The sequence below is a fragment of the Callospermophilus lateralis genome, chromosome 18 (assembly GCF_048772815.1).
Source record: "Callospermophilus lateralis isolate mCalLat2 chromosome 18, mCalLat2.hap1, whole genome shotgun sequence".
NCBI lineage: Eukaryota > Metazoa > Chordata > Mammalia > Rodentia > Sciuridae > Callospermophilus > Callospermophilus lateralis.
In genome coordinates, this window is record NC_135322.1 from 52,862,664 (window position 1) to 52,890,078 (window position 27,415).

Sequence of the window (27,415 nt, forward strand, 5' to 3'; positions counted from 1 at the left end):
GCAAAGCAGTTGGTGAGATTTGCCCACCCACTTGTAGCCCTGTTACCTCCCGCAGATACAAGACGGCGGATTATGTGTCGGTTGTGGGAGGTTAGAAGGGACTGGATTTAGTCTCATTCTACTCTAGAGCTTTTGTATTCCATTTCTTTACCCCCTTTTCCCAATGTTCAGTTGTTAGTGTGGTGACAGAAATTCATAGGGAGAAAAGAAACCCTTCTCTTTTCCAACACGCTTGATAAATCAGTTTGGATGTTCATCCTTCCTGCATTTTGGTGTTTAAGAAAACACTGCTATAAAAGAACGCTATGGAACGCTGTTTCTCACCCAACACACACCTGCAGAGGGCCTGGTCTGCCTACTGTGTTTCATCTTCTACTTTTTCTTCCAGCATCATCCAGCCAAGCAGAGAAGGAGCTGACAGATTCTCCTGCAACCTCTAAACGCATCTCCTTCCCGGGTAGCTCAGACTGTCCTCTCTCTTCGAAGAGACCAAAAACATCCGAGGAGAGCAAACCAGAGCAGGTGAGGCTGAAGAGGCCCTGCTGGGGGTGGAGGGCAGTCTGACACTGGTGGGGAATGAACACTGGGGTGGGAGGCTTGAGGCGAGAATGGAAGACTCAGCTGGAGCGGTGGGTGTGTCCCCACAGATGTACCAGTGCCCCTACTGCAAGTACAGCAACGCCGACGTGAACCGGCTCCGGGTGCACGCCATGACGCAGCACTCGGTACAGCCCATGCTGCGCTGCCCCCTGTGCCAGGACATGCTCAACAACAAGATTCACCTCCAGCTGCACCTCACCCACCTCCACAGCGTGGCACCCGACTGCGTGGAGAAACTCATTATGACGGTAAGGCACCAGGAACAAGACTTCTCTTCCTCCAGGGGCCAAAAGGAGATACAGTAACATGAATGAGATCTTTGTGGTTGGCAGGGAAAGCCATGCAAAGTTGGAAGTGTTAGAAAATCATCCGAGCTCTGTGACCTTTGTTCAGATGTCCCTCCCTCAGACTTGGCATGACCATGGCCCAAACTGCTAAATATGTGCTTCTCACCCTCCTTTATCATTCTCTCGGGATTCGGAGGAATGGAGTGACTGTCCATTAATGTGTAGAAATCCTCATTCAGATTCTGCAACCTTTACTGAGCAGGTCGAGGTGGCTCTTAAATTCACTATGCCTCATTTCATCCTCATAACAACTTCTGTTATAAGAGAGAGAAGTGGGGGAAGGAGAGTTCAACCTGTTCCCGTTAACAGATAAGGAAACTGAGACTCGAAGAAGTTAATCGACATGACACCATTTGTAAGTGGCAGAATCAAGACTTAAACCTACATTTCTAACTCTAGGTGTAGCACAGTAATATGGGAGTTTCTCAAATGGATATATTAGTATCAAGAAAGAAAGTTGTCACTTGGTGATTCATGAGTCATCTTTGCATGTAAGCACCTTGTTTCTACACCTGCAGGCTTTGAGGGAATGACTCTAAGTGGTCCCTATAAACATGGCCCAAAAGTTTGTAGTATAAAGATTTAATTCTGGCCATAATCACCTGTAGGCATTTCCTGTTCCATTTGGTTATGTGAGACTGATGGACGATGTTGCAGGTGATGTTTAGTTGTGAGGATCATGTAATTGATGATGCATCAAGAGAACTTTAACAGCTAATGGAAAACTCAGAGGTGACCTACTGTGAGCTTCTTCCAGACATCTTTCAAGTATAAATTCGCTTTCCATGGGCATTTTCAGAGAGGCTGGTGAACTTTGTGGTGAACTTTGTGGAAAGATTCTCTGTCAGTGGGACAGATGTTCCACCTGTGGATGGTTCTGGGCTGCAGGCCTCTCCAGCATTCTCACCAGCCTCTTGGAACAAACAAGGTGTTTTTCCCAGGCCGCATTTCACTTCCTAGCAGATGGTCTGGAACCCTGGGAGCCTGAAGGATCAAAAAGAAGTGTGGGCATGGAAGCATTTCCAATACTTAACTATGGGTTTTCTTTTGCTCAGATGGGTATTTTTGCTATTTAATCCAAATCCAGCATAGGAACTGTGGGCCAATAGTAATCTGCATGACTGGTTTACATTGGACAGTAAATTTTATTTTTAAATGCATGGAGGACAGCATGGCATGTGAATTATATTTCAGATTCCTGTTTTTTCTTCTTTTTGGTCATATAGTTAGAGTAGCAATAGCATTTCTTCATTTACTAACAGTGTCAATATCAACAGTAGGATATTACTTTTGAGTACCAATCCTCAAGATATTCCTGGAAGTTACCCACTAACCACCATCTTTTGAAGCAGTGATTTTCAACCATTTTAGAGACTGATGAAAGCAATACAACAGCATACTAGGCCATTTGTGCATGCTAAAATTTAATAGCCACTGTTGTAGATCCTCCATCAAGTACTCTGCAAATACAGAATTGTGTGCACAACGCCAGGGAGCTTAAGGCTACATTCAGGGAGCTGCTTAACAATCCCTTTTCTTCAACCCCTGACGGTATAATCATGTGGGAGAAACTGCTCTCAAAAACAGCAGTGCTTGGCACCTGGTTTAGAAACCCCTGTGTGCCTCATCTTGCCACAGCAGACAATGAAGATGTTTTCTAGACATTTCTGAAAAGTGTGCAGATTGTTGGAAATGTATTGGTTTTAGGAAATGGATTTGCTAGCAATGAAAAGAGTTAACGGATTCAAAAATAAATTGAAAGTTGTGAGAAATGCAGGAAAGATCATCATTTAAGTGTGTTACTTTTTCCTTAGAAGTGCATGCAAGGCTGCTTTGGCACTCTCTGGGCATGGGAAGATGAAGTTGTGGCATGGCCTGCCAGTATGAAATTGGTTCCTAGTCATGAGATGGTTTGCAGTGAGCCAAATGATGCATTTCCACCTCGATCCTTGGGTTCAGCAGGAAATGATGAGCAACTAGGGCTAGAGGGCAATTTGTAGCCACACCCTGGGGTGCGTCTGGAATCCTGTTTGAGGACTAGGATACTGGTCTTGGTCAGATGCCAGCATCCTTCCTCTCAGAAGTTTGGTGTTAAAATGGAATTTGTAGTTGTTTTACAACTAAGTGATTATAATGAACCTGTGGTTAAAATCATGCCCCTGGAGGGTATTTTGCTGTAATTTTATTAGAAAATCAGCCCTGGGAAAGTATTGGTTAGGCTCTCTGACAATTTATCTGTTTGTTCCCAGCCAACTGGAACAGGAAACTCTGCAAAGAGAAAAGCCCCTCAAATCTGTGCTCCATTTTCTAGACCATATCACGAAAGAGCGGCCAGTCTCTGGTCTTTCATCCAACAAGAGGACAAAGTTGTGTCTGCTTTATCCCTGAATGGCAACAGGAAGAGAGAGTCTTGTCTCTTCCTCAAGGGGTGGCTGAGTTAGGTGCCTTTGGCTGCAGAATAAGAGAAGCTGGCAGAATCTGCCAGGTAGTTGATTCCTGGCAGATATGGGGTGTGTCTAAAGCTATAAATTTGGGTAAATTTTTTTTTTTCAGTCTGGATCCAAAGTCTTGGGATCTAGCTTGAATTGGGTTTCAGTCCCTCTAAAAGTAAATTCCACCCTGATAAATGGAAAGAGATTACTTTCTACACAATGTCTTCCCGTTCGGTTGTAAATGGAGAGCGTTTTGAGGAGGCTTCATTTAATAATACCTTATCAGACAGCTTTCAGGAACCTGCAGTGTCTAATATGTCTGTTGCTATGGTAACAGCTGCTTGCTTATGCTCTGCATCTCATATCTATGTCTTCCATGGGCCCCCTTCTTTTTACTCATGAGGGGGCTTGAAAAATATTCTTCACCAGGAACAATGGCAGCGCTGGCCCTCCACTATGGAAACTGCACCCACGGCACATCATTCTGCTTGGCCTATTGGAAACAGCTCCAGATGGTGTCTTTGTACACGTCATATGAAAGAAGGAAATCTATAAAGCTTAAAGGAGATGAGACAAGTGCCCCTCCAATCCTGGCAGTCCGCCCCCCACCCCCACGTCAGTTTCACACAACCAAGTCTCACCTATTTTCAGAGAAGCTGGGGATTTCAAATTGATGGAGCTGTAGGAGCTACTGCTTCATGCCCTTATTTTCTGTATCTTTGGGGGAAGGAGGTTGAGGACATGGAGCACATGTTTCTGGCCCCTAGATGAGAATGGAAAAGACCACCTACCATGCGTTTCAATACTCTTAAATTATTCTAATTGATCACTGTCTTTCTAAGTGACAGGACATACCACTGGGATCCTGGATCATTAATATGGGGAAATTTTCTTTGTTCTTTAATCACTTAACAAAATAGGACCTCACAGTTGAGATGAGGATGGGCTCCTGAGCCTAGGAGCACCCTCTCCTCCCTTTTGTAGTACTCAGCTGCTCTGTTGTTTTGTACACGCACAGATTTCCCTTCTGTGCCCCTGGCCGTGCCCTGCCCTGCCCTGCCTGCCATTTTCTTGTATCTCTCTTTTGGGAGCAGTAGTTTGTCTCCTGTGATCTTCAGGCAGTGTCTGGGACTGTCTGTGCTCTGTGTGTGCCTGTGCCTCTGTGAGTCGATGGAACAGGCTGGCCGTCTGGCCACTGCTCTGCCCCCACCCCACAGGGCCTCTCTGGTGGCCACTGGCCCTGGGGCTTTCACACCCACCTGGGTATCAGCTCTTTCACTCTGTCTCCATCTCAGAGGAAAGTAATGAAAATAATCGGGCTTCATTAATTCCAAGCCCTGTGAGATGATAGCCATTTGGAGCCTGTTTGCCAATTAGATGGTCTAAATTAGAAGTGACCTTGGTATACTGCCACTGCTTGCCTCTCGGAGTCTAATGAAGCTTTTCTCTCCCTCCATTCTCCTCCTCGGCTCTCCTCTGTGTGCACACACTGTGGGAACTGTTCATGTGTTTCCTGCCTCTTCCTCTTCCCCTGCCCCTTTTTTCCATTTCTCTCTTTCTTACCTTTAAAAATCTGGTTCTGGTCTGCATTTGTTTCTGACCCACATGAACGTTAACATGGCCTGCAGTTTTATTTTGTTTGTTTGCTTTTGCTGTGAATTTTATGTATTAAAAACACGAAGCACATAAACAAGCACACAGAAGCCATTTGAGAAAGGAAATGGGGAGGGGGCGGGGAGCTGGGAGGGACTCGCCAATGGGTACAAAGTCAGTCCAATTTGAAGAACTCATTCTGATGTTTGATTGCACAAAGGCTGACTGTCCGTGTATTTCAAAATGGAAGAGAGGATTTCTAATGTTTTGTCACACAGAAGTGATAAATGTTTGAGGTGATAAATATGCTAATTACCCTTATTTGATCATTAAACTAAGTATACTTCTTATTGCACCCCATAAGTTTGTATAATTATGTGTCAATTGAAAAAAAAATTTAGATTTAAAAAAGAGAGACGAAAGAAAGAAAGAAACTGGGTCTTCCAGACGCTCTAGTCCAGAGCCGGCCTGCACCATTAGGAGGCAGTGAGGAGGGGACCCTCTGAAGCTCTGCTGCCAAGAGGCGCTCTGGTTTGCTGGCTGAGGTGTGCAGAAACAGCTGGTGGGCCTGGCAGGCGTCCCAGCGCAGGGAGGAAGGGAGCACCTGTGCTTCCTGGAGCAGCAGCTTTCCGCACAGCACTGGCCACTAGCTTTAATGCTCCAGCATGAAAGCAGTTGAGTTTTGACTTTGTGCTTAAATTTGGGGCTAGAACCAGCACCTCATTCACAGGGGTATGGAGACTGGCCAGGTCTGTGCCTGTGGTTCCCTTTCATTTCCCCCTCTGCCTGAGATGCTCCATTCTATTGATTTTCACTGAAAATCCTTGGGAATGTAGACTTTGGCAAATCTACCCTTCCCTTGGAAGAGGGAGCGTTTCCCAGAGAAGCCCCACTTCTGAGCAGGGCCAAGGTGGAGGCGAGGAGAGTCATGGAGAAACGAGGTTTGACACTTTCTCTAAGAAAGCCAGCTCTCCAGCACGCAGGGAGCACGTTGGTTGCACTGGTACATCCTGGGCCAGCCTGTCTGAGGGTGGCCTTATGGGGTGAATTTGCAGAATAATCTGGTAAGAACCAGAGACAAGGCTGCACGGCATGTTGAGCTTGAGCATTCCACATCTGTGATCTGGGTGGGAAGCAGGTAGGTATTCCTTCTAGCACCTGCCTCTCTCAAGAAGGAGTAAATATCAGCAACCCTGGAACAAATGTCAAAGTGGGGACCAGAACCAAATATAAGACTCTAGGCTCTATAAGGTGTGTCCTTAGGGCTTTCAGGCTCACTCATAGGATCTTGAAAGGTATTAAATTATAATCCAGAACAATGATGAACCAAATGAGGAGGAGGCTGAAAGTCAGTATTTATGAACACATGTCACCTCTCCCAGTTGATCAAGGGCAATTCCCTTGAGTCAACATATTTCCCTCTGGGGACCTCTGACTCCCTGAAATTATCTGCAGTATTGTGTGTGAAAGTATTTTTCTAGGAGTCTGCTACTTTCATCAAATTCCCCAAGGGATTCACGATCTCAAAACCTTATTCTGGATGCCAAGCTTCTTAGGGCAGGGGCCTGGTCTCCGTCCCGCAGGAGAACAGCCCGGGAGCGCTGTCCAGTGCTTTAGTCAATGGAGCTCCAATAAGTGGAGGAACCGAGTCCCTCCAGGGCCTTGCTTCTCAACAGCTGAGCTGTTTGGGGATTGCTTAGGCTTGAAGATCTTTAGCATCAGTTGGGAACTCCTCTGTTTCTGTGATTATATACGAGAAGTGCTTCCAGCTTCAGCTGGAGGAGTTTCAGCACAGGAGCCGAGCCCCGAGTTTCTCCTGTTATACACGAGATCGTTAACTTGCTGGGAGATGTTAGAGCCACTGTTTATTTCCAGGCTTGGAGCGCCCCAGCTCTGCTGGTGGTTTCTTCCTGTGTTCTCCTCACTCCTGCATATTCTGGGAGGAACAGAGTTGACCTGGCTCTGAAGGGGTAGGAGGGAAACATGTGCTGTCTAGAAGATCACCCCTGGCAGGGCCAAGGCCAATCTTGAGAGACCCAAATGTCAAGGAAGCAATGGCTGCGCATCATTATAGAAAACTGGGCTTTTTGTACGCATTAAAAGCCTCTTCTGATCAGTTGAGTTTTCTTAACCAGAAGAACTTTTATTGTTAAGTCTGTTTTGATATTCTTGGACCCATTAGAAGAGAGTGTAGAGAGTGGGAAATATAATTTTATCAGTGTTTACAGGTGTACAGATCATTAGGATCGGTTCACACAGACGGGACAGTCAGTGTTGAGTGAAGGAGTTTGAGCTGATGGTGTATTGACCAAAGCTCAGAAATTTTTGTTTGGCTTTTGAGTTTACAGCTGGGGATGAGAATGAGGCAGGAGGGTGGACAAACAGAGAGGAATCAGGGGAAGGGAGCGACAGCCAGCTCACGTACATGATGTCTACACAGGGAAGTTGGTGGAGGGATCCAATTATTTGAAGACCATTGAAGCTTGGGCACACTTAAAATGTTTTGTCCTCTCATAAATCCTGTATGTTCAGTGTTCCTGGTGACAGAGAACTGCACTCAGCACAATTGCGTGACTGACTTACCACTGTCAGCTGTCCATCAGGGACTGGGGCTGGGACATCTGAAACTTCCATGCACTCTGGTAGTCAAATACTACAGGAAAACAAAGGCAGTGTCAAGGCAGGTGATGCTGTCTTGGGTCCCTGTCCCTTCCCTCACTGAGCAAAGGACTGCTCTGTGAGCTCAGTTGGCAGGATAGTTGATAGCTCTTTAGGAAAAAGCACAGGAGTTAGAGAGAAAAGCTTTGGAAGCTAGCGAGGAGGGCACAGCATGGGCCTAGGAATCTTGGTGTCTGCGAACTAGTGCGGGGTCTCCCTTAGCCAGTGTAGCGAGGCAGCTCCTGCTCTCAACTTCTCTTCAGATGCATGTGCAGACATACCCTACCATTTCTAGGTCCTTAAAGATTTCCTTTCGTGAAACTTCCTGTTTGCCTCCTGGAGCCTCCTTGCCTGTTAAAATTTCATACACCATGCTTTTTTTTTTTTTTCCTTTGCCTCAGGGAGTGGCTACATATACCATAGATGAGAAGAGGCAGGTGGATAAAAGTAGTTACTTAAACACATATGGGGCAAGACTTCCAGGTTTGGAGGCCCAGATTAAGATGCAGAGGAGCATGTGAGGTTGATGATTATATTTCGGGGAGAGTTAATTGATGGAAGGTGAAGGCAGACAAAGAACCGCTGCTTACTGCCTTCTTGAATCCCAATCAGGAATTATGATTAAAGTCGCAGCGAGACAACAGAGGGCTGATGAATTGGTGTCTTTTTTTTTTTTTTTCTTTTTTGCCGTCATTCACACTTGATTGACTTCAACCTTTCAAGTGCAAAAGTCTCTCTTTTCCATTATTATTCATAGCCATCTGAGTTTTTCTAATTAAAGTGTATGAAAACAATTACTGATCCGCCGTACTGAGTCTGTTAGAGGGGATGTCTGCCTTACTGTAATGCGTATAAAAAGCCCACAGTTTTCTATAATGATGTGCAGCTGAGGTGTTAGATAATTTTATTCTTTTTTACTCTGTAGGGCTTTTTTTTTTATTTCTCATGATTCATTTTTCATAATTCCTAAAGATCCCAGGAAAGGACTGATCCTGCAGCCACAACCGGGAAAGGAGGTTGGGGGGAATCTCTTTTCCTTTCTTTTTCTCCCCCTCTCGCCCCCAACCTCGTGCTCCCCCTTGGCTGAAGACTATAAATTAATCGGTGACCTTTCACTTCTTGGATTCCCGCTGGACTCCCCAGCCACACTGGTCAGAAATGCTTTCTATTAAAAAGAAAATAGATGGAATGAGTTTGGCAATCTCTACCCCATTCTAACGATTCAGCAGCAGCTCGCCCTAACCAGCTGCCGGCAGCTCTGTGCGAGGGTGCAGATGTCTGGGAGCAGGAGTGCTGTGTCACTCACATTCACCTGCCACGCACCTGCTCTTTGCAAACACAGGCTTCTCAGAACCCTCCTCTCTAGTGCCTGTTGCTTAATTTTTGCACATATGGGTGTCTTGGTGGCTGAAAAAATTCTCATACCCCTAAATGTGATGGGGCATCAATTTTTTGGTGTTGATGCCACTTGTCTGGGTTTCAGCTGGTTGTTGAGCCTGTTGCCAGTGATACTAGTGAACATGTCAGCAGCTATTTTGAGCAAGGGCAGGAACTTCAAGCCACTAAAGATTATTTTTAAAATATTATTTATTTAATTTTGAACAAAAATTTAGAAGGTCCGGTCTTTGCAATAGGAAGTGAAGATATTACTGCAGTAAAGTTGTGTTTGCTTGGGAAAGAAATGACTCCAAGTGGGGCTGGGCTGCATGTAGAAAGGTTAGCGGTGACTGCAGTTTCTGTTCCTGTAACCTCTAGGTCAGTCTGTTTTTTAGGGTTTCATGAAATGGAAGGTGATTTCTAATTCATTTGAAACTACTTTTGCCATCTAAGCGTCCTACCCCAGAGCAGACAAAGGGATATTGCTGGTTTTCCGTTTTTGGTTTTTGGGTTTTGGGTTATTTTCTTTCATTACTGGGAATTGAACCCCGAAGCATCCTGTGCTACAGTATCCCTGGATTTATTTATTTATTTATTTATTTTTTTTGAGACAGCGTCTTCCAAGTTGCTGAACCTGGCCTTGAGCTTGAGTTCCTCCTGCCTCAGTTTCCTGGGTCACTGGGATGATATTGTTCCTTTTTTAAACAAAAACTTTTTTCTCCTTATATTAGAAATTGAGGGATGCTTATCTCCTTAACACAGGGCAAATGATAACTTGTTGGCATAAGCTGCTGGCCTCCTCTCTAGGAGGGAGGCCTAGAGAAATATCCAAGAATCTGACCTAAAACTGGAGCTGCTTGGATCCAGGCTAATTATGGAATTGCTGCATTAGGGAATAATGGCCATGGTCGAGGTGGGGCCACCTTGTTGTGGATTGCTGTACAGGCTGCCCTTGATGGCTGGGACGCTGGGCAGATGTTCCCTCTGATGTCACAGACCTCGGGCAAAGACTCCAGAAGAAATCTTGGCTTAAGTGAGTCATGAAAAAGGCTTGTTTGCACTTGATATCAGCTTGTAAAGGGTTACAAAATGTTGTTTCCTGGAAAATCTGCCAGTGTGTCTGCATGTCCTCAGCCTTGCCTTTGTTCTCCTCTCTCCCTTAGCCTTTCCTTCACTCTTCCTCCCCTCCTCTTCTTGCCTGAATACATTTTGAAAACACTACTACAATGCTCCCTGCTTCAAGATTACAGTGTACTTTACTCGGTATGATTTAATTAGGGCCCTTATTATGTTTTCAGCAGCTTAAGGTGGGTCTTTCAACTTATCTACCTAATTGGTTGCACGAGAAGTTTCACAGCCCATGACAAAACATTGTCAGTGATCAAAGTCAAAATTCTGCATAAAGGAAAAATATTAATAATAAGATTATTCTTCAAGTGTGCACTGCTAATTATGTCCAGAATGTAACCGTAGAAACACTTTTGACTGATGTGAGCTTTGTCTAATAAACATGAATCTTCAGTGAGCTATGAAAAGTGACACCTCTAGCTTTACACTGGTGAAGGCTAATTTTGCTTATTAAATAATTTTTTCAACCTTTCCTATTTTGTGTCTCTTTCCTCTCTGTTTGACTCTCCTTGTGTCTCTGCCTCTCACTCCTCAGGTGACCACCCCTGAGATGGTGATGCCCAGCAGCATGTTCCTGCCAGCAGCTGTTCCAGATCGAGATGGGAATTCCAACGTGGAAGAGGCAGGAAAGCAGCCTGGTTAGTATCATTAATCTTAACTTCTGTGAATTGAAACAGGGTGAAATCTGCGGCCATAATTTTCACAGGGCAAGGGTGCAGGAATTCTTTGCAGGATTCCTAAGCTGAATGTGACTGATTGGGAGATGAAGGTCACTGTCATCAACTACTTTATACTTTGGTTCCTGGCACGCATTTGTATATTATTCATATGGTTTAAAAGTGAGAGAAATCTGCTTGAGAACCAGTGGGAGTTAATAAGTAGACACAGCGAGTAGGCCTCTGTAGACCCGCTATCTCAAGCCATTAAACACTGGATCTCTGAGGACTTAGGGGCTTGTGAATCAGGTAGTTTTGAGTTGGGAGTGTACTGGATTTAGAGGTGCATCTGGAAAGACCATTGTCATAGACCAGTTGCCGGTGCCATCCTGTGGTTCCTACCTAGATGAATCATTAGACCTCTGTGACACAGTCCTACATCTTTGACCTCTTCTAGCCATCTAAGGTTTAAGTTAAAAAGAGTTCAGCCACGCTGTGCCTAGGGTTCTCCCTTGTGGTTTTTCTTATTAGGCAGTGGACAGATGATCTGAAAAGGGTTGGGGTATTTATGAGTATGATGGTCTCATTGTAGAAGAAAATTTAATGTATTTTAATAATTTGCCACATTAATGTTCATTGCTTACTGAATAGAGATGATAGTCAAAAAGTCATAACAAGTAATTAAAGGCCTAAAAGTAAAATCCAAAATTCTTTATAATGGACTATAGTTATTATAAATTCCCCACAACTTAGAACAGCATTAATTCATATCTGCTATGCTAAATTTTTATAACATAAAAGATGAATATAAATAGGCACCCCAAGATCAGTAACCTTCAGACTCATTCTTGAGAAACTGGATTCTGAGTCAAGCAGTTAAATATTATTTAGAAGACTGTTAGTTCTGTGACAAGACATAGGCTCATTATGAATGGAAACTTTTGTATCCTTCTATTCATCTCTGTCCCTGTGTGCCCTGTTTTTAATATGCACTCCATCAGCCCTGTGCAGATTCTATTGATCAGGTTGGGCACTTCCTACGTTCATGAAGCCTGCCTAAGTAGACGGCTCTAGGTGCCATCCTGGAAACAAGACCTTCTTTATCTTTGGGCTTGATGTTTTTTTGCAGAAACTTCAGAGGATCTGGGAAAGAACATCTTGCCATCTGCAAGCACAGAGCACAGTGGAGATTTGAAACCTTCTTCTGCTGACACAGGATCTGTGAGAGAAGACTCGGGCTTCCTCTGCTGGAAGAAAGGGTGCAACCAGGTTTTTAAGACTTCAGCTGCCCTCCAGACACATTTCAACGAGGTACATGCCAAGAGGCCCCAGCTGCCCGTGTCAGATCGCCACGTGTACAAGTACCGCTGCAACCAGTGCAGCCTGGCTTTCAAGACCATTGAAAAGTTGCAGCTGCATTCTCAGTACCATGTGATCCGAGCCGCCACCATGTGCTGTCTCTGTCAGCGCAGCTTTCGAACATTCCAGGCTCTGAAAAAACACCTTGAGACAAGCCACCTGGAGTTGAGTGAGGCCGACATTCAACAACTTTATGGTGGCCTTCTGGCCAATGGGGACCTTCTGGCAATGGGAGACCCCACCCTGGCTGAAGACCACACCATAATTGTTGAAGAAGACAAGGAAGAAGAAAGTGACTTGGAAGATAAACAGAGCCCCACGGGCAGTGACTCTGGGTCAGTACAAGAAGATTCAGGCTCAGAGCCAAAGAGAGCTCTACCTTTCAGAAAAGGCCCCAACTTTACTATGGAAAAGTTTCTAGACCCTTCTCGCCCTTATAAGTGCACCGTCTGTAAGGAATCTTTCACTCAAAAGAACATACTGCTGGTGCACTACAATTCTGTCTCCCACCTGCACAAGTTAAAGAGAGCTCTTCAAGAATCGGCAACTGGTCAACCAGAACCCACCAGCAGCCCAGACAACAAACCTTTTAAGTGTAACACTTGTAATGTGGCCTATAGCCAGAGTTCCACTCTGGAGATCCACATGAGGTCTGTGCTGCATCAAACCAAAGCCCGAGCAGCCAAGCTGGAGGCTGCAAGTGGTAGCAGCAATGGGACTGGGAACAGTGGCAGTGTCCCACTGAGTTCCTCCATACCAAGTCCCGTGAGCACCAGTGGCAGTAGTAACACCTTTACCACCACCAATCCAAGTAGTGCCAGCATCACTCCGAGCTCCGGCTTACTGAGCCAAGTGCCCGCTGAGAGTGTTGGGATGCTGCCCCTAGGGAATCCCATCGGTGCCAACATTGCTTCCCCTTCAGAGCCCAAGGAGGCCAATCGGAAGAAGCTGGCAGACATGATTGCATCCAGGCAGCAGCAACAACAGCAGCAGCAGCAACAGCAGCAGCAGCAGCAACAGCAGCAACAACAACAAGCTCAGACACTGGCCCAGGCCCAGGCTCAAGTTCAGGCTCACTTGCAGCAGGAACTGCAGCAGCAGGCTGCCCTGATCCAGTCCCAGCTTTTTAACCCCACCCTCCTGCCTCACTTCCCCATGACCACTGAGACCCTGCTCCAGCTGCAGCAGCAGCAGCACCTCCTCTTCCCTTTCTACATTCCCAGCGCTGAGTTCCAGCTCAACCCCGAGGTGAGCTTGCCAGTGACGAGCGGGGCACTGACGCTGACAGGGACGGGGCCAGGCCTGCTGGAAGATCTGAAGGCTCAGGTTCAGATCCCACAGCAGAGCCACCAGCAGATCCTGCAGCAGCAGCAGCAACAACAGCAAAATCAACTTCTGTCCCAGAGTCACTCTGCCCTCCTTCAGCCAAGCCAGCTCCCTGAAAAGAAAAACAAATTGGTCATCAAAGACAAGGAAAAAGAGAGCCAGAGAGAGAGGGAGGGTGCTGAAGGGGGAGAAGGCATCGCAGGACAGAAGGAGCTGCTGCCAGATGCCTTGAAGGCCAAAGAGAAGAAAGAGCTGGCACCAGGGGGTGGTTCTGAGCCTTCTATGCTTCCTCCACGCATCGCCTCGGATGCCAGAGGGAACGCCACCAAGGCCTTGCTGGAGAACTTCGGCTTTGAGCTGGTCATTCAGTACAACGAGAACAAGCAGAAGGTGCAGAAGAAGACCGGGAAGACGGAGCAGGGAGAGAACCTGGAGAAGCTTGAGTGCGACTCCTGTGGCAAGCTGTTTTCCAACATCTTGATTTTAAAGAGTCATCAAGAGCATGTTCATCAGAATTACTTCCCCTTTAAGCAGCTGGAGAGGTTTGCCAAACAGTACAGAGAGCACTATGATAAACTGTACCCTCTGAGGCCCCAGACCCCAGAGCCCCCGCCCCCGCCCCCTCCGCCCCCTCCGCCCCCGCTTCCTGCAGCACCTCCACAGCCAGCCTCCACGCCTGCCATCCCGGCATCAGCCCCACCCATCACCTCACCCACCATCGCCCCTGCCCAGCCCTCGGTGCCGCTCACCCAGCTCTCCATGCCGATGGAGCTGCCCATCTTCTCGCCGCTGATGATGCAGACCATGCCACTGCAGACCCTGCCAGCTCAGCTGCCCCCTCAACTTGGCCCTGTGGAACCTCTGCCCGCAGACCTGGCCCAATTGTACCAGCACCAGCTCAATCCAACCCTGCTCCAGCAGCAGAACAAGAGGCCTCGCACCAGGATCACCGATGACCAGCTCCGAGTGCTGCGGCAGTATTTTGACATCAACAACTCCCCCAGTGAGGAGCAGATCAAAGAGATGGCAGACAAGTCTGGGTTGCCCCAGAAAGTGATCAAGCACTGGTTCAGGAACACTCTCTTCAAAGAGCGGCAGCGCAACAAGGACTCCCCCTACAACTTCAGCAATCCTCCCATCACCAGCCTGGAGGAGCTCAAGATCGACTCCCGGCCTCCTTCCCCAGAACCTCAGAAGCAGGAGTACTGGGGTAGCAAGAGGTCTTCCAGAACAAGGTTTACTGACTACCAGCTGAGAGTCCTCCAGGACTTCTTTGATGCCAATGCTTACCCAAAGGACGATGAATTTGAGCAACTCTCTAATTTACTGAACCTTCCAACCCGAGTCATTGTGGTGTGGTTTCAGAATGCCCGACAGAAGGCCAGGAAAAATTATGAGAATCAGGGAGAGGGCAAAGATGGAGAGCGGCGAGAGCTTACAAATGATAGATACATCCGAACAAGCAACCTGAACTACCAGTGCAAGAAATGTAGCCTGGTGTTCCAGCGCATCTTTGATCTCATCAAGCACCAGAAGAAGCTGTGTTACAAGGACGAGGACGAGGAGGGGCAGGACGACAGCCAAAACGAGGACTCCATGGATGCCATGGAAATCCTCACCCCCACCAGCTCCTCCTGCAGCACCCCGATGCCCTCGCAGGCTTACAGTGCCCCCGCACCATCGGCCAATACGGCTCCCTCTGCTTTCCTGCAGCTTACAGCGGAGGCCGACGACCTGGCCACCTTCAGTTCAAAAGCGGAGGCGAGTGATGAGAAACCAAAGCAGGCTGACCCTCCCAGTGCACAGCCGAACCAAAACCAAGAAAAGCAAGGACAACCAAAGGCAGAGCTGCAGCAGCAAGACCAGCCGGAGCAGAAGACCAGTGCACCCCAGCCAAAGCTCCCACAGCTGGCTGCCCCGCCCTCCCTGCCACAGCCTCCTCCACAGGCACCCCCTCCTCAGTGTCCCCTGCCCCAATCGAGCCCCAGTCCTTCTCAGCTCTCCCACCTGCCCCTCAAGCCCCTCCACACGTCAACTCCTCAACAGCTGGCAAACCTACCTCCTCAGCTAATCCCCTACCAGTGCGACCAGTGCAAGCTGGCCTTCCCATCATTTGAGCACTGGCAGGAGCATCAGCAGCTTCACTTCCTGAGTGCGCAGAACCAGTTCATCCACCCTCAGTTTTTGGACAGGTCACTGGACATGCCTTTCATGCTGTTTGATCCCAGCAACCCACTCCTGGCCAGCCAGCTGCTCTCGGGGGCCATTCCTCAGATCCCCGCCAGCTCGGCCACCTCTCCTTCCACGCCCACCTCCACCATGAACACTCTCAAGAGGAAGCTGGAGGAAAAGGCCAGTGGGAGCCCCGGAGAGAATGACAGTGGGACGGGAGGGGAGGAGCCGCAGAGGGACAAGCGTTTGAGGACGACCATTACGCCGGAACAGCTGGAAATTCTTTACCAAAAGTATCTGCTGGACTCCAATCCAACTCGAAAGATGTTGGATCACATCGCGCACGAGGTGGGCTTGAAGAAACGCGTGGTACAGGTCTGGTTTCAGAACACCCGAGCTCGGGAAAGGAAAGGACAGTTCCGGGCTGTGGGCCCAGCCCAGGCCCACAGACGATGCCCTTTTTGCAGAGCGCTCTTCAAAGCCAAGACTGCCCTCGAGGCTCATATCCGGTCCCGCCACTGGCATGAAGCCAAGAGAGCCGGCTACAACCTAACTCTGTCTGCGATGCTCTTAGACTGTGACGGGGGACTCCAGATGAAAGGAGATATTTTTGATGGAACTAGCTTTTCCCACCTTCCCCCAAGCAGTAGTGATGGTCAGGGTGTCCCTCTCTCACCTGTGAGTAAAACCATGGAGCTGTCTCCCAGAACTCTTCTCAGCCCTTCCTCCATCAAGGTGGAGGGGATCGAAGACTTTGAAAGCCCCTCCATGTCCTCGGTTAATCTAAACTTTGACCAAACTAAGCTGGACAACGATGACTGTTCCTCTGTCAACACGGCAATCACAGACACCACAACAGGAGACGAGGGCAATGCGGATAATGACAGTGCGACGGGAATAGCAACCGAAACCAAATCATCTTCTGCACCCAGTGAGGGGCTGACCAAAGCAGCCATGATGGCAATGTCTGAGTATGAAGATCGGCTGTCATCTGGTCTGGTCAGCCCAGCCCCGAGCTTTTATAGCAAAGAATATGACAACGAAGGTACAGTGGACTACAGTGAGACCTCAAGCCTGGCGGACCCCTGCTCCCCGAGTCCTGGTGTGAGTGGTTCCGCAGGCAAATCTGGTGACAGCGGGGATCGGCCTGGGCAGAAACGTTTTCGCACTCAGATGACCAATTTGCAGCTGAAGGTCCTCAAGTCATGCTTTAATGACTATAGGACACCCACTATGCTAGAGTGTGAGGTCCTGGGCAATGACATTGGACTGCCAAAGAGAGTTGTTCAGGTCTGGTTCCAGAACGCCCGGGCAAAAGAAAAGAAGTCCAAGTTAAGCATGGCCAAGCATTTTGGTATAAACCAAACAAGTTACGAGGGACCCAAAACAGAGTGCACTTTGTGTGGCATCAAGTACAGCGCTCGGCTGTCTGTACGTGACCATATCTTTTCCCAACAGCACATCTCCAAAGTCAAAGACACCATTGGAAGCCAGTTGGACAAGGAGAAAGAATACTTTGACCCAGCCACTGTACGTCAGTTGATGGCTCAACAAGAGTTGGACCGGATTAAAAAGGCCAATGAGGTCCTTGGACTGGCAGCTCAGCAGCAAGGGATGTTTGACAACGCCCCTCTCCAGGCTCTTAACCTTCCTACAGCGTATCCAGCGCTCCAGGGCATTCCTCCCGTGTTGCTCCCCGGCCTCAACAGCCCCTCCTTGCCAGGCTTTACTCCATCCAACACAGGTGGGTTCTGTTCTAGGTGATTCTTTTCAGCATTAAAGCTCAGTTAGTGTTTTGTTGTGTGGTGACCCATGCCAAACCCTCCTGAGTACTGGGCAAACAGGAAGCTTCCCTTTCTGCTTCTTTGAAAGCAGCAAGAATATATTTCCCTCTACTGCACCATCCCAGTGCCAGTGTGTACATGGGTTCTTGGCCTTTCTAATCAAGTCTAGGGATGGGAGCTCCTGGTTAGTCTCCTCGGAAACCACACTTATGCCCCGTGTTCTGCAGCACAACCAGCATGTGTGCTATAGGGAAGAACTTGACATACTGATTCCTAGGGAATTTTCAAGAGGTGTTTTCCATCATAGACCACTCCATTTGGGTATATGAAATGGCCAGTCTCATCTAGATAGTTGTTGCAAATAAAAGACATTTAGTCCTAGCTGATTCTAGATGGTAACCTATGGAAACTTGTCCAGGACAATTTACTCTTTGCCCTCACCTGGGGTCCCTGCTGTCTGTTTTAGAGAACTCCTGTGATAAATCTGCTATCAGGAAGACGCTCTTCTGTGGTGGCTCCTCATTACTGTTTGGGTTCTCTTCTAGCCAGAGCAACAGTAGCCGGGCTAGTTTCTAAGGAGATTACCTTTCTACTTGAAAGTACTGACCAGGAATCTTGTACTTAGCCCTGGGGTTCTTAGTTTTGACATGGCCATGTCAGTCTTCCAGATAGAGGTACTAATTCACACTGTAGACATCCTCAGTCACCCCTTCATTTTCTTTTCCCTTTCCTCCCTCCCAACCATTGACAATCATAAATACTGGCTTCTGTATTCTCAACGGGAAATTTGCAGGTCTACCTCTTGTTTGTCCTCCTGTGTCCTCACCCATCTTCCCTGATCCAGCTGTCTTTCCCAAGTTGGACCCTCCCCTCCAAGGTCCCGGGAAGATTTGGTCCCCCACCCCACCCACAACAATCTGCACTGACCAGTACATGCTGAACCAAGGAGAGCTCCTCAGAGGGCTTCCTTGTCTTCAAAATGTGCCCATTCCCAGGGGTTAAAGCTGCTCTGCAGCCCTAGTTTCTGACCGAATAAACTCCAAGTTTTGCAGCTTTGGCCATTTTTACCAGGACAAAGAAAGTACTGAATTCCTGGTCCCAGTTTCTTATCCAAAGAGAACAAGAAAAGAAAGCATTGAGACACAGCAGTCATTGCATATGTGTATTGGGAAGTAACACCACAGAATGCTGCTAAGCCTGCCGGACAGAAGCCAGGAAACAAGCTATGGAAAGTGCCAGGCACTGAATTATCGTTATAGCCCGGGGCTTAGGAAGGCCCAGCATATCATAAAAATGTGGAAAAAAAAGTAGAACCAGAATGTCTGATGTATTCCCCTTGTTTTACAGATGAGAAAACTGAGGCCCAGAGAGGTCAAGACCATTCAGCAAGCTAGGGTAGGAGCCAGAGCTCCCACCCAGGCCTCCGGGCTCCCAGTGCTATGTGCTCCTTCCACAACACTCAATATGAGCCAGTCAGTCAACAGGTATACATTTAGTGCTACTTAGGTTCTGACCACTTGAGTAGACTCAAGATAGAAAGCTGTGCTTTTAATCAGTCAAGGTAGCCAGATGTGCCCCAGTTGCCAGCACCTGCTTGTACCACAGCTCAAGAGCACTGATCTGGAATGGGAGGGAAAGAACTTGTGTTTATTAAGCATTTACTGTATATCAGGCCCAATGCTGAGCTCTTTGTACATGGCCTTTCATTTGATCTCCAGAACCATCTATTGTGGAAAGCTGGGGTTCCAAGAGGTCAGTTAGTGGATTCAAGGTGGCACAGCCAGTGTGCGTCAGCCATAATCCACACAGGGTCAGTCTGACTCCAGAGGTACATGAGTAAGACTCAGGGTGGTGAAGCACCTTGCTTGGTTGTGATCTTACCGAAAACCAAGAATTTTTGTGACGGTGCATTGACTCTGCAAGCTTGGCAAATAGCAGGGGTTAGGAAATGTTTCTTAAATTTTGAGTCTCCCTCATAGACAATTGGTTGAACACATACAAAGTCGATTTAAGGCCTCCTGACCTGAATCTTTGTCTCAAAGGCCTAAAGCCCTGAGAATGGGGGATCTGTGGACATTCCCTCTTTGCCCCACAGATCTTTTGGCTCTGGCCTCAAACCTGAAATATGGAGCGGGCCCGTTGCTTAGTGGTAGACAGAAAGAGCCTTGTTCCAGATTTAGAATTCATAATCCCTTCTGTCTCTGCCTCATTTATGCCAATTTAACCATCAAGCATTTGAATTTTTCTGGTACAATCAATCAGTCACTTCTCTGGTTTCAGTTGCTTGTATGCATTGAGGAAATTGGATGAGTTACTCTGAGCATTCCCTTTCTGCTCTTTTGGAAGAGTCCATTATGTGATGCTGAGGGAAGCTTCCTTCTTCTATCCAATATTAGCAGATGTTTTCCTGGGATTGGTGACTTGAAGAAACCTTATTTTCATCTGAAACCTAAGGGTTTTGATAGTCAAGGGAACATTGTACCACTCCTGCTGGATATCACCATAGTCTTCACCCAGGTCTGGGCTTCAAGTGGTTTGTTTTATTTTGTTCCTCACAAAGAGTGTCATGCTGTGGAACTCCTGCCCCAGCTTTCTGGCAAGTGGTCCCAATTAAATATTAATGAGCTATAAGATTTTTAATTTTACATTCTGGTGTAAAATTTTATATTCTGTTGTGAAAAATCCACGAAGGGGTGTGTGCCATGCAGCAGTACAGATTGGTGAATCTGGAGAGTTCTGAGGGCCACTCCCTGTGCCCTCTGGACTCTACAACCTGCCTGTTCTCAGTGTTTCCTCCTCTAGCACACTGCCCCTTGCTGTCTTTCCTTATGACCCAGCTGTCTGAACATGCCTGAGGCTTGGTGTACCATCAGCCACAATGCCCTCCTCCCATCACCCTGGAACCAAACACCCTCTAGGTGACAGGTATGTGTTGAGGAGGACTGAGGCCCCGGGCTGGGTGAAGGCTTTCTTTGCAGAGCGTAGGTGGTGAGGACTGAGCATGATTGACGGTGGGTCCCTGCCAACAGGATTAGAGACCTCTGAGAGCCATAAACAGTAGTCAGGGGTTGGATATGATGTCTTGGGAATTGACAGTATCAGTACTTTCTTCTATTTCTGACGCTGCCTTTCTCTTTCTGTGACTGGTTCCTCAAGCAGCTGAATCCCCATTGGGCTTTCCTTCACACAGGGGCAGGAAGAGGTGGTAGTCTTATTCAGCAGACTTGGAACACATCAGCAGAGCCAAGGCACTGGAGCAGTTTTCCCTGAGTGGGTTTGTTTATTTCTTCCCAGGCCCCTCCTCCACACTCCTATGGTTCTCTTCTCTTGCCTCCTAAAGCACCCATTCAGTTGCAGCAATGGAGGTCAGAGAGGAAGGATATGTATAGAGCCTGTTTTGTTTGCTGTGGCCTTGGGTCTTTGCCAGGATTCTTGCTTTGGCTCCCTTCTCCAGACAACTTCTGATGGAGCCTAGTGGCTGTACTATTTCTGTAGTGCTTTGATGAAAGCCCCTGGTTCAAATGAGCCCCAGCTGGAAACAGCTAGTTTGGGGGCCTCCAGACTAATTGCATTGGGCAGAGTGAATGGTATCTGGGAGTGCATGGCAAGGATAGTGTCAGCTAATGGGTGTGGTATGCTGGGTAGGAAGGTGTTGCAAGTTGTTTAACTGAAAGGGGAAGGATGGGAGCTGATCAAAAGGACTGGGTCCCGATCAAAATTTTCAGCTACCCAATCCTGGGCCTGGTGGGACACTTCTGTTGAAAATGTTGGTTTTGAGAGTATCTTTCAGGCTGCAACCTTGACATCTCAGATTGTGCCAGTGACACAGGTAAATGTCTCGAGCTTCAGCCTTGCCACCCTGGACTAACTGGTTATTTCTCTTTCTGTCTCCGTTCCTTTTAGCTTTAACGTCTCCTAAACCGAACTTGATGGGTCTGCCCAGCACAACAGTTCCTTCCCCTGGCCTCCCCACATCTGGATTACCAAATAAACCGTCCTCAGCATCGCTGAGCTCCCCGACCCCAGCACAAGCCACCATGGCGATGGCCCCTCAGCAACCCCCCCAACCCCAGCAGCAGCAGCAGCCACAGGTGCAGCAGCCTCCCCCGCCGCCAGCAGCCCAGCTGCCACCCACCCCACAGCTCCCACCGCAGCAGCAACGCAAGGACAAAGACAGTGAGAAAGTAAAGGAGAAGGAGAAGGCACACAAAGGGAAAGGTGAACCTCTGCCTGCCCCCAAGAAGGAAAAGGGAGAGGCGCCCACGGCCGCTGCAGCCACGCTCTCTGCCCCGCTGCCCGCCATGGAGTATGCAGTGGACCCTGCTCAGCTGCAGGCCCTGCAGGCAGCCTTGACTTCAGACCCCACAGCACTGCTCACGAGCCAGTTCCTTCCTTACTTTGTACCAGGCTTTTCTCCTTATTACGCCCCCCAGATCCCTGGCGCCCTGCAGAGCGGGTACCTGCAGCCTATGTATGGCATGGAAGGCCTGTTCCCCTACAGCCCTGCGCTATCGCAGGCCCTGATGGGGCTGTCCCCGGGCTCCCTACTGCAGCAGTACCAGCAATACCAGCAGAGTCTGCAGGAGGCGATCCAGCAGCAGCAGCAGCGGCAACTGCAACAGCAGCAGCAGCAGCAGAAAGTGCAGCAGCAGCAGCAGCAGCAGCAGCAGCAGCAGCCCAAAGCAAGCCAAACCCCAGTCCCCCAGGGGGCTGCTTCCCCAGACAAAGACCCTGCCAAAGAATCCCCCAAACCAGAAGAGCAGAAAAATGCCCCCCGCGAGGTGTCCCCCCTCCTGCCGAAACCCCCCGAAGAGCCAGAAGCAGAAAGCAAAAGTGCGGACTCCCTCTACGACCCCTTCATTGTTCCAAAGGTGCAGTACAAGTTGGTCTGCCGCAAGTGCCAGGCGGGCTTCGGCGACGAGGAGGCGGCGAGGAGCCACCTGAAGTCCCTCTGCTTCTTCGGCCAGTCTGTGGTGAACCTGCAAGAGATGGTGCTTCACGTCCCCACCGGGAGCGGTGGCGGTGGCGGCGGCGGCGGTGGCGGCGGCGGCGGCTCGTACCACTGCCTGGCGTGCGAGAGCGCGCTCTGTGGGGAGGAAGCTCTGAGTCAACATCTCGAGTCGGCCTTGCACAAACACAGAACAATCACGAGAGCAGCAAGAAACGCCAAAGAGCACCCTAGTTTATTACCTCACTCTGCCTGCTTCCCCGATCCTAGCACCGCATCTACCTCGCAGTCTGCCGCTCACTCAAACGACAGCCCCCCGCCCCCGTCGGCCCCCGCGCCCCCGCCCGCTTCCCCCCACGCCCCCAGGAAGGCTTGGCCGCCGGTGGTCGCCCGGGCTTCGGCCGCGAAGCCCCCTTCTTTTCCTCCTCTCTCCTCATCTTCAACGGTTACCTCAAGTTCATGCAGCACCTCAGGGGTTCAGCCCTCGATGCCAACAGACGACTATTCGGAGGAGTCTGACACGGATCTCAGCCAAAAGTCCGACGGACCGGCGAGCCCGGTGGAGGGTCCCAAAGACCCCAGCTGCCCCAAGGACAGTGGTCTGACCAGTGTAGGAACGGACACCTTCAGATTGTAAGCTTTGAAGATGAACAATACAAACAAATGAATTTAAATAAAAAAATTAATAACAAACCAATTTCAAAAATAGACTGACTGCAATTCCAAAGCTTCTAACCAAAAAAAAAAAACAAAAAAAAACCACACAAAAAAAAAAACAAAAAAAAGGAAAAAAAAGAAAAAGCGTGGGTTGTTTTCCCATATACCTATCTATGCCGGTGATTTTACATTCTTGTCTTTTTTCTTTTAATATTAAAAACAAAAACACCCCTAACCCTGTTCCATTGTGTCCTTTTGAAGGTACTATTGGTCTGGGAAACAGAAGTCCGCAGGGCCTCCCCTATGTCTTTGGAGCTTAAACCCCTTGTATATTTGCCCCTTTTCAATAAACGCCCCACCTTGAGAGCACAGAGGAGCCCGGCATGCACTGTATGGGAAAGCAGTCCACCTTGTTGCAGTTTTAGATTTCTTGCTATCTTAGCATTCAGATACCAATGGCTTGCTAAAAAGAAAAAAAGAAATGTAATGTCTTTTTATTCTCAGGTCAATCGCTCACACTTTGTTCTGTTTTCAGAATCATTGTTTTATATATATTATTTTTTCAGTTTGGTTTTTTTTTTTTTTTTTTTTGGTTCCAGAAAAGATTTTGTTTTGTTTTTGTTTTGTTTTGTTTTGTTAATTTAAAAACGGGCAGAAAGTATTTGAGAAAAACAATGTGAACTGCTTTAGCTTTCTGGGGATTTTTAAGGATAGCTTTTCTGCTGAAGCCAATTTCAAGGGGAAAAGTTAAGCACTCCCACTTTCAGAAAAAAAAACAAAAAACAAAAAAAAACCCACACACACAAAGAGTGTTGAGGACTTGTAGCTTAAAAAATAAGTTTTAAAAAACTGACTTTCTGTATTTATGATAGATATGACCATTTTTGGTGTTGAGTAGATTGTTGCATTGGAAATGAACTGAAGCAGTATGGTAGATTTAAAAGGAAAAAACCTTTTGTGTACATTTAGCTTTTTGTATGGTCCAGCTGACAGCTCCTCATTTGATGTCGTCTTGTTCATCCCTAGCAAATAGATTACAATCCGTTGATTCGCCTAAGCTTTTCTCCCCTTTGTCCCTTAACTCCACTTTTCTCTTTCCTCCTCCCAACTCCCATCCTATAATCTCCCACTTAAGGTAGCTGCCTTCATTTCTTAGAGGGTAGCTGCAGAATTATTTTATAAAACTAAAGAAAGAATTTCAAAGGATTCTAGGGGTCATTAGGATCCTCACAGATTATTTTTGGTTGGGGAGTTGAAACTTTTTAAAGGCATATAATTCTAGTTACCTTTGTCTGTAGCCTTGTACATTTATTTTTTATTTATCCTTCTTTGGCTTTTCTCTTGTACCCCCTTCTTTTCCTCCTTGTTTGGTAGATGCTTCAAATATTCTTTTCCTAAACTAAGGCATTTGTTTCAGTTTGTGTAATTGGGTTGTGTACTTTTGTTATTAAAAAAAAAAAAAAAGAAAAGAAAACTTTTGGTTAGGGGTTTGGTTTTTGGTTTTGTATTTGTGTTTTTTCTTTCCTCTCTCAGAAAAAGAAATTTCATGCTTTAAATAAAATCCAAAGACACACCCTTTCACTGCTGATGCAGAAAAGAGGGAAAGGGTTCTTGTTACTTGAGAATTTGTTTCTGATTTAAACAAACAAGACTTAGTTTAATAAAAGAAAGAGTAAAACAAAAGATTCCCAGGTTGTTAGGTGCTTCTTCTGCAAGCAGAGAGGCAACTGTTAATGACAATTCCATATACCAAAAGACACATTTTTTACTTCAAAGTTTTGTCCTTGTGTTAGGCAGTCTGAGCGGCGAGTGTTCCAGAGCGCAGCCAACGAAGAAGCAGATAGCAATGTACAGAGAGCAGAAGAGGAAACCGTACGTGAGGCACCTGTGTTTATGTTAGTATCCACATTCTTGTAACACAACACAATGCTACACATCCCCTTTTTTAACCTTAGAAACGGTCTGAACTTTGAAAGGAAAACTTTGTGCTGCTAAAACGTAGATTTTGGAGACAAATAGATGCTTTGCTGTTTCACTTTCATAGCCAAACATCAACAGACACAATCTCCCCCTTGCCCCCAAAGTGTGAAGTCCTTTCCCCCTTCATTCTCCTCCTTATGTTTCAAAAGGGAACTTTGAAGACTGTGAATACAGGTTCCATTGGTCACCTTTCAGGCTTCTTTCCCCAGTGCTGAAGCCACTCATCGACTTTGCAAAAGACTGGAGCATTCCAAGATCTGAAAATGGATTTCTTTTTTCTTTTTTTCTTTTTTAGCCGGGACTATTTTTATGAATTTGTTTTTAGTTAAATGAAAGAGTAGATCTGAACTGTTGTACATATTTCTAACTAGGCTGATGCACAGTGCAAATTCCTTTTTAATTTTTTTAAGTAGAAATTCTAAAGAATACCATCGTAACTATTCATATCAGTATCCAGTTGTAGCATAAGGTGTCAAAAACAAGTACGCAAAACATTTACTGTTTTAACAAGCTATTTCCTTTAACAAGAATTCTTGTATTTCTCCCTGTGTTTGAGATGAACATTTTTAAATTTTAAAGTTGTACAGTTTTTTTGTTGTTTTTTCATTATTTTATCTTGTTTGTAACTCTATGAAATATATATATATATATTTTTTGCCATTTAACTGTTGTATGTTACTCTGTGTCTGTATCATAGAAAAAAAATTGTTTTTGTTTTTGGTTCTTTATGTGACACCAGTTAACAATTAACACTAGCTTTACCTGTCAAATTCTGCTAGGTTTTCTCTAAAAACTGTTTTTAAAAATGATATTGCTTGGTAATAGTGCAATTTCTGTCCCTTTCCCTTCCCCCTCAACTTTAACTTCCTTTGTAATTTTGCTACCCCTTCCCTAATGGTTTTAATTTTGGGTGGTTGGGTTTTTTGTTTTTTGTGTTTTTTTTTTTTTTTCTACTATGCCATCCTCCCTCTGTGAGGCAGAGTGACTGTCAGTGTTTTGTTATGCCATGCCTTGACCTGTGGGTGTGTTTGGCAACAAATAAGGTGGTTGGGTAGATTGGCTAAGCATGCTTCCACCCACCAGTATTCCTCTGAGGGGTATGTGATTGTTTCAACCTGGAGTGGGTTGCACACTTAATGCTTTCCTCTACAACTGTACCGCTCACATGTATGTTCATTCAAAACAGAAGTAATTGTCAGCACTAACCCAGAAGTAGCAAAGCAGTCAATGAGGATGCAAAGTCGAAGTCAAACATGAGCTGGTCACATGTTTGTGGGCTGACATCATCAGTGGCTATGACCTGTAGCATTTACAAAGCATGAATTCACTACAACGCTCAACTGTTTGGATCCATCTCACTCGGGGAATCTATTCCTGTCTGCTGTATAGTGGGTAGCTGCGTAGGATATCCAAACTCACTTTTTAAATTAGTTTGTAACCTCCATTGGCACTTCGCTTTTTGGTTGTTGTTGGTTGTTTTTTTTGTTTGTTTGTTTTTGTTGTTTGTTTTTGGTTTTTCTCAAATACTCCACAGTGTGGGTTGGTGCCAGACACATTGGGTCATAGCACCAGCTCTTGATGCACAGAATGGGAGTGATTTTATCCATCCTTTCTCCATCCTTCCAAAAAGAAACTTAAAAGGAAAATACACACATACACATACACACACACACACACACACACACACAGAGAGAAGAGTTAATATGTCTAGGAAGTTGTTTTTTTTTTTTTAATTAAATGCTATTTAAAGAGATGAATGTGGCCAAAGTTTTACACAATTGAAAATAAAGTAAAACAGACGGCATGTGTAAACCTGAGTTTTTCAGGCATGGCAGGAAGTTGCAGGAGAGAGAGGCAGTGACCCAAGCCAGTGCACTTGATGTTCATGGACATATATTTTTTTTAAATAATAAATTAAATTAAAACATTTTAAATAGAAGCATAAATTGAGTTGGTTGTTTGTTGGCGCTGAGATACTGCCCACTGTGAAACAAAGCTTTGACTAGTTTTTTTGTTTGTTTGTTTACTTTCTTCAGGGGGGAGGGGGGCAAGTTTGGGTAGGAAAGAAAGCATAAATGAACATGACCCTGAGGTGAAGAGGTATATGAACAGCCTTTGCAATGTACAAAAAAACAAAAACAAAACAAAAAAAAAACAAAAAACAAAAAAAAAAATAGAGCAAGTGAAACCAAAAATGATGTTCTTGGTGTTTTTCTATAATGTAGTCTTGTTAGCTTTTTTGTTACTGTAACAATGCTGATCTTGAACTGTACCAAAATACATGGAGACTAACAAACAGAACCACATGGAACTTTCAAACTGAAAAAAAGAAATTTGTCACAAAAACTTTGTTGTCATAGTTAAGTTGATTGTAGATGGTAATTGAATATACTCCTTT

The 27,415-nt window shown here is 46.5% G+C and overlaps 1 protein-coding gene across 2 annotated transcripts in view; it reads left to right on the top strand.

The window, feature by feature from the left end:
* Window positions 1–26,963, top strand: part of Zfhx3 (zinc finger homeobox 3) — a 241,039-nt gene extending 214,076 nt beyond the window's left edge. For both annotated transcript variants that reach the window (XM_076839379.2, XM_076839378.2), the window contains exons 6-10: window positions 389–522; window positions 648–848; window positions 10,671–10,773; window positions 11,921–17,392; window positions 21,336–26,963. In XM_076839379.2, the coding sequence (XP_076695494.2) occupies window positions 389–522; window positions 648–848; window positions 10,671–10,773; window positions 11,921–17,392; window positions 21,336–23,017 (7,592 nt within the window). In that variant the 3' untranslated portion in view covers window positions 23,018–26,963. The remainder of the gene's footprint in view (window positions 1–388; window positions 523–647; window positions 849–10,670; window positions 10,774–11,920; window positions 17,393–21,335) is intronic.
* Window positions 26,964–27,415: the final 452 nt, after the last annotated feature.